The sequence below is a fragment of the Oncorhynchus nerka genome, linkage group LG12 (assembly GCF_034236695.1).
Source record: "Oncorhynchus nerka isolate Pitt River linkage group LG12, Oner_Uvic_2.0, whole genome shotgun sequence".
In the NCBI taxonomy this organism is placed as follows: Eukaryota; Metazoa; Chordata; class Actinopteri; order Salmoniformes; family Salmonidae; genus Oncorhynchus; species Oncorhynchus nerka.
This window is the reverse complement of record NC_088407.1, coordinates 42,983,837-42,996,443: the sequence shown is the minus strand read 5'-3', so window position 1 is coordinate 42,996,443 and position 12,607 is coordinate 42,983,837. Positions and strand designations below refer to the sequence as shown.

The 12,607-nt window shown below is 43.5% G+C and overlaps 1 protein-coding gene across 1 annotated transcript in view; it reads left to right on the top strand.

Annotated features, from left to right (window-relative positions):
* babam2 (BRISC and BRCA1 A complex member 2) overlaps positions 1-12,607 on the top strand; it is a 194,995-nt gene that overhangs the window by 127,086 nt on the left and 55,302 nt on the right. Inside the window, exon 7 of the mRNA XM_029674925.2 lies at positions 8,300-8,409. Within this exon, the coding sequence (XP_029530785.1) occupies positions 8,300-8,409 (110 nt within the window). The remainder of the gene's footprint in view (positions 1-8,299; positions 8,410-12,607) is intronic.

The window sequence follows — 12,607 nt, the reverse complement described above, 5'->3', positions numbered from 1 at the left end:
TTTCCCATCTTTAGCTTTTCTTTTTATTGGCCAGTCTGAGATATGGCATTGTCTTTGCATTTCTGCCTAGAAGGCCAGCATGCCGGAGTCGCCTCTTCACTGTTGACGTTGAGATATATACTTATTTTCCACCATAATCTGCAAATTAATTCATTAAAAATCCTAAAATGTGATTGTCTGGATTTTTTTTCTCATTTTGTCTGTCATAGTTGAAGTGTACTTATGATGAAAATTACAGGCCTCTCTCATCTTTTTAAGTGGGAGAACTTGCACAATTGGTGGCTGACTAAATACTTTTTTGCCCCAGTGTGTGTGTGTGTGTGTGTGTGTGTGTGTGTGTGTGTAATATATATATATATATATACATATATACATAAACTTTTGACTGGTATATATATATATATATATTACCAGTCAAAGGATTGGGCACACCTTCTCATTCCAAGGTTTTTCTTTATTTGTACACTTTTCTACATTGTAGAATAAAAGTAAAGACATCAAAACTATGAAATAACACATATGGAATCATGTAGTAACCAAAGAATTGTTAAACAAATCAAAATGTTACATTTGACATTCTTCAAAGTAGCCAACCAGCTTCATGAGGTAGTCACCTGGAATGCATTTCAATTGACGTGTGCCTTGTTAAAAGTAAATTTTCCATTTTTCTTTTACATTACAGTCTTATTCTAGACAAAATTTAATATTTTTTTATCTCGTCAATCTACCCTCAAAACCCCAAGCGAAAACAGGTTTTTAGATTTTTTTTTGCAAATGTATTAAAAATACTCAACAGAAATACCTTATTTACATTAGTATTCAGACCCTTTGCTATGAGACTCGAAATTGCGCTTTGGTGCATCCTGTTTCCATTGATCATCCTTGAGATGTTTCTACAACTTGATTGGAATCCACCTGTGGTAAATTCAATTGATTGGACATTATTTGGAAAGACACACACATGTCTGTGTAAGGTCCCACAGTTGACAGTGCATGTCAGAGCGAAAACCAAGTCATGAGGTCGAAGGAATTATCCGAAACAGGATTGTGTCGAGGCACAGATCTGGGGAAAGGTACCAAAAAATGCCTGCAGCATTGAAGGTCCCGAAGAACACAATGGCCTCCATCATTCTTACATGGAAGAAGTTTGGAACCACCAAGACCCTTCCTAGAGCTGGCCGCCCGGCCAAACACAGCAATCGGGGGAGAAGGGCCTTGGTCAGGGAGGTGACCAAGAACCCGATTTTGGTCACTCTGACAGAGCTCCAGAGTTCCTCTGTGGAGATGGGAGAACCTTCCAGAAGGACAACCATCTCTGCAGCACTCCACCAATCAGGCCTTAATGGTAGAGTGGCCAGACAGAAGCCACTCCTCAGTAAAAGGCACATGACAGCACGCTTGGAGTTTGCCAACAGTTACCTAAAGACTCCCAGACCATGAGAAACAAGATTCTCTGTTCCGATGAAACCAAGATTGAACTCTTTTGCGTGAATGCCAAGCGTTACGTCTGGAGAAAACCTGGCACCATCCCTACGGTGAAGCATTGTGGTGGCAGCATCATGCTGTTGGGATGTTTTTCAGCAGCAGGAACTGGGAGACGACTCAGGATTGAGGGAATGATGAAAAGAGAAAAGTAGAGATCCTTGATGAAAACCTGCTTCAGAGCTGTCAGGACCTCAGACAGCGGTGAAGGTTCACCTTCCAACAGGACAACGGTCTTAAGCACACAGCCAAGACAACACAGGATTAGCTTTGGGACAAGACTCTGAATGTCCTTGAGTGGCCCAGCCATATCCCAGACTTGAACCAATTCGAACATCTCTGGAGAGACCTAAAAAATAGCTGTGCAGCAAAGCTCCCCATCTAACCTGACAGCTTGAGAGGCTCTGCAAAGGAGAATGGGAGAACCTCCCCAAATACTGGTGTGCCAAGCCTGTTGCGTTATACCCAAGAAGAATCAATTCTGTAAATGCTGCCAAAGGCACGTCAACAAAGTACTGAGTAAAGGGTCTGAATACTTATGTGAATGTTTTTTGCAAAACATTTTTTAACTGTTTTTGCATTGTCATTATGGAGTATTGTGTGTAGATTGAGGAAAAAATAGCAATTTCATCCATTTTAGAATAAGGCTGTAACGTAACAAAATGTGGAAAAAGTCCAGGGGTCTGAATTCATTCCAAATGCGCTGTATAAGGAAAAAATACACTTAACATTTTCGACTAATCGATTGGTCAAAAGAACAGTCGGGGACAGCTCTAGTGTATTGTGTTTTGAACCACTCCAGCGCTGGGAAAGATTTAAATGTTCACGATTCGACTAGAGAGATGCCTAACAACGCATATCATGGCTGGTGAGTCATTGTTGCCAAGGTCACACTTAGCAATGACACCCTCCGCCCATTATCGGCCTTGCGTATTGCCTTAGGCGCCCCCCTCGGCTCTCTACTCTGACGATTGCATTTAGTCTAGTTTTGTATGTCCTTGGTAATTGCGTCAGATATGCCAGCAACACTAACACAGACATCTTTCCTGTTGACCTTTGCAGAAAGGTCCTGATTTTCCTGGCGACTTTTGTTCACAGAACTACTAATAACAGCGGGAACAGTGGATGTGCATTATGTATTCACTTACATTTACATTTACATTACATTTAAGTCATTTAGCAGACGCTCTTATCCAGACCGACTTACAAATTGGTGCGTTCACCTTAAGACATCCAGTGGAACAGCCACTTTACAATAGTGCATCTAAATCTTTTAAGGGGGGAGGGGGTGAGAAGGATTACTTTATCCTATCCTAGGTATTCCTGAAAGAGGTGGGGTTTCAGGTGTCTCCGGAAGGTGGTGATTGACTCCGCTGTCCTGGCGTCGTGAGGGAGTTTGTTCCACCATTGGGGGGCCAGAGCAGCGAACAGTTTTGACTGGGCTGCGCGGGAACTGTACTTCCTCAGTGGTAGGGAGGCGAGCAGGCCAGAGGTGGATGAACGCAGTGCCCTTGTTTGGGTGTAGGGCCTGATCAGAGCCTGGAGGTACTGAGGTGCCGTTCCCCTCACAGCTCCGTAGGCAAGCACCATGGTCTTGTAGCGGATGCGAGCTTCAACTGGAAGCCAGTGGAGAGAGCGGAGGAGCGGGGTGACGTGAGAGAACTTGGGAAGGTTGAACACCAGACGGGCTGCGGCGTTCTGGATGAGTTGTAGGGGTTTAATGGCACAGGCAGGGAGCCCAGCCAACAGCGAGTTGCAGTAATCCAGACGGGAGATGACAAGTGCCTGGATTAGGACCTGCGCTGCTTCCTGTGTGAGGCAGGGTCGTACTCTGCGGATGTTGTAGAGCATGAACCTACAAGAACGGGCCACCTACATACTACACAAAACCAACACCCATGAAAAAAATGATTCATATTTTCTCGTCATTGTTGACCATGTCTTTTTATTCTTAGTGGACTTTGGAACAGCTTGGCATGAAACTGCCACAGTGTGGGTTCCCTTTGCTGCCACACCCAGCTCTGATGGGGCCTTACTTTGACGCACGTTTTCTCTCTCTTTCTCTCGCTCACTCACTCACTCACTCACTCACTCACTCACTCACTCACTCACTCACAACACACACACACACATGTCCATGGCAACAGGCTTGAGGTGTGTTTAGGTCGTGGTGTCCCTGGTATACTCTTAGCACTGGGGTGGGTCCAGCCAGTGTGTGTTTGTGTGTGCTCTGTAATCGCTTCCCTATTATATACATGACAGAGTGAAGCCATTACACACCGCACGCAATATGACGGCATGGTGCCGGCTGGTTAATGGTTGACCTTACCCGTCTCCACCTTTTTACATGCATTCCAGCATTGTCTACTGGCAGTGTCAGAGAGAGAATGTGAGTAGGATCGTCTGTGTGTGTGTTTCTGTATCTGTGTGTGTGCATGGGCACATGCATTTGTGGCCCTAAGGTCCTTTGCTCAATTCGTGCATATGTATGCAGGTTTGAAAAGGCTTGGGGACGTCTTACCATAGAGAGCATACTGCACTGGCCTCACAAAATCCCCCCCTCCCTACTGTCACACAGTAACACTTAATTAGGAACAATCTCACATCCTCAACTCCCCTCCTAAGTCTGTCAGAACAGAACATTTAATGCGATGAGACGTGCATTGGCAACAACCACCTTGACCCAATGATATACCCTTTTCCGCCTCTGGGCGTTGTGGCACAAAGCTTACATCAGGCCTATGAACCACAACACAGAACATGTCTCCATTCTGCATTGCTTGTTTGGACATCTTTTCAATCAGTTGAATGCTAGGTCTCTTGAATATGCATGGAATTATAACCTTACCTTTCTGATAAATTAAATTGGAAAGAAGATTGTTTTAAAGAAGACATGTTCATTTAGTGTTTCTGTGCTATGCTGTACACGATGAAGCTATGGTGGTGCACTTGTATCTTCCATCTTATTCACCCATTTTTGGAAAAACCCAGTGAAAAGCATGCAGAAAAATGTACTTATGAAACGATCTTCCAATATCCCCTCGTGTGCTTCCTCTGAATGAGAAAATGTCATTTTGACATCAATGCAATGAAAGAAAATGGAATGAAAATTGCTTTATAAGACACTGCTTTGCTATCTAATGGCACATTGACGTTATCAGCTCTCAGCAAAATGGACAACCCCATTGATAGTAGGCAATTTGTAAAGTGGACCCAGAAGTCTCATGCAACAGCGTAATTAGTTGTGGTTTCCTCATGAATGGATGATTTTGATTCTCCGCTTCCGAAATCCAGTTCGGGATCAGAATTGGGCAATTTTGCTTGGTTAGTTTCCCTCATGCAAAGGAACCATTTAGCTCTAAGCCTCAATTGAAATGTCAGAGCTCCTCAAAATCTCCCAGACACCCACCTACATGTTTTGCTGTGTTTCTTTTCAGCTCATTACCATTCTTTACTTTCCTCCAAGAATGTTGACTGGCAGGTTGCGTTGTGGCGGTGAAACACTGTGTCCAGACAGATGGACAGAAAATCTCAAAGCAAGCCCAGCAGCTGCCCTCATCCTTACGCAATAACCCCTGTGTCACTCAAGCTGCCCCATGACGGTGCCCATGACATTTGGAGATGGGCAAATAAGACGGACAATAGTCTTTACCTCCGTACTGCCCTTGTCGAGAGCATTGCCTGTTTAGTGTGTGTGTGCGTGTTGTGACTTTGGCCGGACATGGTCTGGCGTAAGGACAGCTGTCACATCTCCAACCTGTCACATGTCACAGAGAGGAGATGCTACAGGGCATCAACAGACAGAGGGAAGGAGCGAGAGGAAGAAAGAGGGAGAGAGAGAAAGACGGATGAGAGGAGAGAGCAAGGCTAACAGTGGAGTAGTGGCCACGTGAAGGCTTGACTTCAAGCAGCCCCCCCTACACACACATACACACACCCTTCACCCTCTCTCTCAACCCCAGTCTTTGGGGCTGACTCACATACTCCCGGGTGTGCAGTAAGTAACTGTCCCCGTCCACCCACCTCCTTAAGGACTCCCTCCCTGACTCGCAGTCCTTCAACCGGGGTCATTTTATAGACTCATTACTCCCCATGGAGAGGTTCTTCATTAGGCCCTGCCTGTGGAGAGAAGAAAGGTTTTTAAAATTGTTAGTTTTTCTGCTCTGTACTTAAGCAGGCAGCACTTGGCCCGAAGTGTATTGCTGTAGAAAGCATACAATCTGTGTATAAACGCATAGAGGCATTTTGTTTTTTGGGGAGCACTTTGGGACTCTTGTTTTTGTTTGTGGGGTCTCACATTGCAGTCGGCATTAAAAGCTCCCATTCTCCAATATATTTTCTTACATAAATGTGTATTTTTCTACAAATGTATTGTTGATTAAAAAAGATATATATGTTTACAACAAATATATCGCTTACCTTCTAGTTATAAAAATTATAGCTTCAAATGTGTAGGTGATTCAGTTCTGTTCTCAGTGTTAACACCACTGCTATCACTCCCTCAGTCATACAAATCCTTTTCCTCTTCTTGATTCATTTACATTACCCGATCTTAAGTTCTTAGTTCGGTAAGTCAAAACCCAGAGATAGCCTCCCAAACTAAGGCCAAATGTAGTATTCTACCTCGGAGGTCGCACCCAGACTTTGACATCTGCACTGCCGTTTGTGAGGCTGTAAACTTTCCCACCAATCATCTTCAGGTGGATGTAGTTGGGCCATTTGTAAGGTCATGTAGGCTGAAATTGTGAGTTTACCCCTCTGTCACTCAGCAACTCATGATAAGTCAGGATTTTGGCCCCATACGGAAGAGGACATTTATGAAACCAAAACTGCAGGGAGGCGTGGATGCACAGAGGGATTGTACCCATGCAGACACGTGTGTATCAGCATATTTCAGCAGACTAATAGTGGTTGATAGCTGTAAAAAGAAAACAGAAGAGTTCGGGGTCTTCCCTCATTTTGTTGTTTCCGTGATGTCGTATGTCTTTTGACAGCTGCTTGTCGTTTTTTGGGACGAGACGAAGTGAATCATCTCCAAACACGGTCCTTTGACTGTTCGTCTGAGACGAAAGCCTCTCAAGGACCGCGACGCAATGCTACGCATGCTGAAGAACCTGATGTTCTTTCCCACCCCAACTCTCACCTTCTGTACATTCCTTCTCTCTCTGCAAGCGTTGCTTTCAAATAAGTATCTGTTTGGTCACCTCGCTGACGACAGACGAGGCCTGAATTTGACAGTGAAAACTGGGGGAAATGACTTTCCCCCCTCATCTTATTCTTCCTCCTCCCTCACCTTTCGAGAGGGAGCGTAGTTGCTTACTGGCGCATACATCCACTATATTGATGCAAGCTGATTCAATCAGGCAACTCCTTTGAATGTCAGACACTATTTTCTTTTACTCCCCCTTTCTTTCTCCCTCTATGTTATTGGCTGTGACAAGAGGGACAGGATGAGACATGAGGCAGCCATCGTCATTGTTGTGGCTGTTGGTATATACTCACACACACACACACACCAATATCATTTGGGAAGAAGTGTTATATGTTGTGTGTTGTGCAGGGATAGATGAAAGAGAACTTTCTCCTTGCCTACAGAGGCCCTTGACATTTCTATTCATATTGTTTCTGAAATACAAAGTCCGGTACGGCAAAGTCCCAAAACTGAGCCACGGAGACTAATTCAGATGGGTCATTTTGAGCCCCCCCTCTTGAACCAGTGGTATGGAAAACCCAACGTCCATGGGCAGTGTGGTGGCCATCCTCATTCAGGACCAGAGAGGGCGTGGTACCCAACTCCCTCAAGCCTGATTTGTAACGCTTTTAATTCAAACTCAACCGCAATAGCAATTAGGTTGCACAAAATACAATTAACTGCTTTGACTCTGAGAGAAACTGCCCAATGAGGGAGTGCAAACAGCCGCCTTTGGCTCATTCAACCGTTTCACATCTATCGAAGAAAAGGCATATTCTCTTTGACAGACCTCATTCTGCCTGCTTTGGTTACGTGGTTGGCCGCGTTGAAACGCATGGCTAAGGAAACTGGTAGCGCCGCGCCTCAACACATACTGTATGGTGGTGAGGGAGATTCCCTTGCCGGGAAGGGCAGCGATTAGCACAAATGGATGAGTTCAAACCGACTGTAAGACATTTGATTAACTCCCCAGCCCTCGTTCGCTTAGCGCAAACCGTGTGTGCCGCCTAATGTCGGATCCTGCTAATGATGATCCATAATGGTAGGGGGGCTAGCTCTAGGAAAAATTATATAGAAAGGGAACGGGGGAGGAAATCAAAACCTTGAAGAGATGGATTGGCATGATCGGCTCATCTAGAGCGGCTTCGGGTGGCTTCTCTCTCTCTCTCTCTCTCTCTCTCTTACTCTCACATGATTTGATTGGTACTTCCCGTCATCAGCGCCACTACTCGGCTGCAGCTGTCGAAGTCAGCGCGGCGTGAAACTAATCAGATGTATCATCTGGTCTCTTATCTCTTTCTTTCTTCTTCTTCTCGTTCTCTCTATCTTTCTGTCTTGCCCTTTCTTTCTTGCCCTCTCTCTCTCTTTGTATGTCCATCTCAAACACATACACTCAGATGTACTTAAATCAGGCTTGGACTGGGAAATGACCCTAAGCAGGCTAAACTGGACTTGTTAGGGTTGAGTTTGACTCAACACTGAAGTACAGCTCACCTGTGTTTTTTTTTAATCTAAATATTCTACAGTATGGGGAAGATTTTCATTGATTTGATTAATTCACTAATACCGGTCATGGAGAAGTGAAATGATACTTATTTGTGAGTACTAACTCCCCCTCTCCCTCAGGACACAACGTTGGACCCTGGGGAAGACGTGGCTCTTCTCTCCGTCAGCTTTGAAGACGCAGAGGCCACCCAAGTGTTCCCTAAACTCTACCTGTCCCCCAGCATTGAACAGTAAGTGTATGAATCAGTTAATATGGTCATTGGTGCTGTATGGTTTAGACTTTCAGAATAGTGAATAAATGCATGCTGAGGGAAAATGGAACCACTGGCCTTCTACGCCTTCAGAAAAGGGTTTACGGATTTATAAAATAATGATTATGATAATAATGATAATAATAGTATTATTTTCAATGATATTCTGATTTAATCTATTCAGTTTTTGTTGGAAAGGGTTAACACTGAAGACAAATATTATCCCATCAGAATTTTTCTTTGCTGGTCTCTGGGGAGATAAGTCAGCCATTGGCTAGGCCGTCAGATGTTAGATTAAGGCATCTGCCATTCAACTGTATTAGGGAGTGACAGTGGAATCAACCAATTACAATTTGACTTAATGGGTGGGACCGTTTTCACAAAAACTCATGGCCAACAGGCAATAGCGAGCAGGAGTTTTTCCAAGGTCTAGCTAGCTAGCTTTTGTTGTCGGCTAGTTTGCAGCAGGTGTTACCAAAGAGGATGTTGTTGCTAATTTGTTAGCGTCTCCCTTTTCAATAATAACTTTCAACCAGAGGTTAAGTTTCAATGAGCATCATCTGGTGAGTGGAACTGTGTTTTTCATTGCAGCGCGCTTGCTGCTGTTAGCCATCTCTTTGAAAACCATGTTGTGTGAAACATGTTGCATTTAAAGTGGAACTTACAAAATTTGAGCAATATTAAATCTTATTAAAATCATTTCACATACACCTCCAAGAATATTTTTTTATTTAAAAAAAGAAAAACAAGCGACCAGATATGGTCATTTTCACGTTTTCATAAATTCTTAGGGAATTATGTATACTTAGGGATTTGTGAAAATTCTATAGCAGTATATAGTGGGAAAGCGTCTGTGCGTTTGGACAATTAATAGACACTGCAGTAAATAAAAGCTAATACAAATATCTGTCTTATCCAGGACCGGAGTCTACACAGACCGGTGCACTATAGCCAATCAGAGATACAGTAGGCTTTATGAAAACAAGCCATTTGCCACAGAGGCCTGCCATCATTCACCTTGAACTGGACTGTGTGTTTACAGGCAGTAGTAACAGTGTGACTTTAGAGCATTAGAACGCATTCGCCAAAAGCCACAAAATACACCTGAATGGTTTTCTGCAAATATGTGAATACCACAGGAGTCCTTTTACATTTGGGAACTTGATCAAACAACCATGAAAAGGTAGGCTCTCTCTTCCTCAGTTATGCACATCAACAAGATCAACAACTAATACTTGCCAGAGCAAGATGAGCTAAAATCTAACAAAGGAACATTAGATAAACCCTCAAACTTTTCAGCTAGTTGGCCGTCAAAATTGCACTGTTAAACGATGAGGAATAGTTGCCTCCTCATCCTTCTGCAGTTGGCCTGCCAATGCATGCTTGTCCCAACCAAGCACCCAGGCTAACTGCTAAAGTTGGCTAGCTTGCTAGCTAGCTACTTCCAGACACAAATGAGAGAAGTCTGACAATGTTACTCGCCGTAGCAAGGCTGGTTAGGCTGTTTACATGTTATCTAGAGCAGGCCTGGGCAATTCCAGTCCTCATGGGCCTGATTGGTGTCACACTTTTTCCCCATCTCTAGCAAACACAGCTGATTTTAAACTAATTGCATTCTAAACTGAAGATCATGATTAGTTGATTATTGGAGTCAGGTGTGTTAGCTGGGGCAAACGTGTGACACCAATCAGGCCCCTGAGGACTGGAGTTGCCCAGGCCTGATCTAGAGTGTTCTTTACCAACTATTACTTCTTTGTCTACATTTACTGTCACCGGTCGTATTCAGCGGGTGTCGCGCATTCATAAATTAATTCATCAATTGTTCTGCACACTCAGACAAGAGTGCTCTGAATTCTGAGTAGATAGCCAGAATGAATTTGCGAATGCAAGAGAGATGCTAACAGGACAACAGTCATTCAAGTTCTTGCTAGCTTACCAAATGACACCTGCATCTCTAGATATGTATAGCCACCGAAAAATGATATGAGGGGAAAAAGTCAGTCACTCACCCACTCCTCCAATTGCATGACATGACATCCTCCTAGCAGCCACGTTATGACTTACTTGTGATCATTGCCCTTGCTAGTTTGATTATATTAACGTTCCCAGACTTAGATACATTTTGTCCGTTTTTGTCCAGAATATTGAGTAATTGAAATTGAAACCGTGCATCCCAAATGGAGGCAGCAAACAATGTACCAGGTCAGCTGTGATTTATAACCTGATAGCAACCAATTTACAACCTGATAGGACTACCTAGAAATGTATTGGTGAATTATATGAATCATGCTTTGACCTGCATCCATCTATTCTGCCAACAATGCTTTAGTGTACGTCATGGAACGTTGAGTCAAATAGAACCTATTTTTTAAACCTCTTATAAAGTTGGTTTTGTGGCATGAACTGGGAATTGGATATTTTTGACTGATATGATTGTCAGTTTGTTTCATATCTCCAAAGTAGTTCAAATGCTGTCAGTTCCACTTTGAAATGTAGGTCACAGGTTACTTTGTGTGCTAAACGTGAAATATTTTTTTGCAAAGGGAAGTAATAGATGTACATTTAGATTCGGAAATGCTTAGTGGTTGTGTTTTTGCATTCTTATGATTGGGACCTACTGGCTTATTATGTCTGAGTTTATGGACAGCTTATCCTTTAACAGCATGCTGTGTGTGACTGCTGTCTTTCCATTGGCCCTATGCGGTGTTGTTGTGGTGCCTGGAGAAGTTGGTATATTCAAATTTTGCCAACATTTTCCCAAATGGCTTGCCCAGGGAAGAAAAGGCAACCTGTGTGAGAAATTATATTTTCGTATCTTTCTTCTGGAGTTTTCCTATAGATTTTTCAGATTTTCACTTTCAAAATAACACTTTTTTTTTTAAAATCCATTAAAAGAAATTGTGGTGTAGACATGGATCCACCCATGCCGATCAATGTCTACACCCCTGATGCAAATGAGGCATGAGGACAATTGCACATAACAAATAGTCTACTAACCAAAACTAAGGACAAAATGTTTTTAATACCTGGTTTGCATACCCATTGTTACCTACGTTAGCATTTACTGGTAGATGTCACCAGTTGAAACGTCTTTCCAACCCTACCGGTTACCGATGTCATTCATCTGTGAGCTGCTCCATGCCAGAACCAGTTGAGAGCTGTACGCTCTTGCTGCCTGCAGATGATATTCCGCAGAAACTAGGCTGTGTGCAGCGAGCATGTTTCATGTGCTTTGTGATTGTGTAGGCTACTCTGTGCATGATTTCTCTATTGTACTACATAATTGATCAATCATATACCTGCACTATTCTACTTTGATGCGCATCAGTAAGGATTAAGAAGGGAGTATACACAATTCCCACTGAAATTAAAGGGGTTCATCGGTTTATTCCTGTGTAGCCTCCACTACACCACTGGCCCTTTTGTGTTTTACAGAAAGTGCACTCTCCTACATGAGTGCGCTGGTATTACAGTTGCTGTCATTTCAGAATCACGAACCTGTCACACACTGAAGGCCTATAGGTTCACCACTGTACTAACTTGTCACACACTGAAGACCTATAGGTTCACCACTGTCACACACTGAAGGTCTATAGGTTCACCACTGTACTAACCTGTCACACACTGAAGACCTATAGGTTCACCACTGTACTAACCTGTCACACACTGAAGGTCTATAGGTTCACCACTGTACTAACCTGTCACACACTGAAGGTCTATAGGTTCACCACTGTACTAACCTGTCACACACTGAAGATCTATAGGTTCACCACTGTCACACACTGAAGGTCTATAGGTTCACCACTGTACTAACCTGTCACACACTGAAGACCTATAGGTTCACCACTGTACTAACCTGTCACACACTGAAGGCCTATAGGTTCACCACTGTCCTGACCTGTCACACACTGAAGACCTATAGGTTCACCACTGTACTAACCTGTCACACTGAAGACCTATAGGTTCACCACTGTACTAACCTGTCACACACTGAAGGCCTATAGGTTCACCACTGTACTAACCTGTCACACACTGAAGGCCTATAGGTTCACCACTGTCACACACTGAAGGTCTATAGGTTCACCACTGTCACACACTGAAGGTCTATAGGTTCACCACTGTACTAACCTGTCACACACTGAAGACCTATAGGTTCACCACTGTACTAACCTGTCAC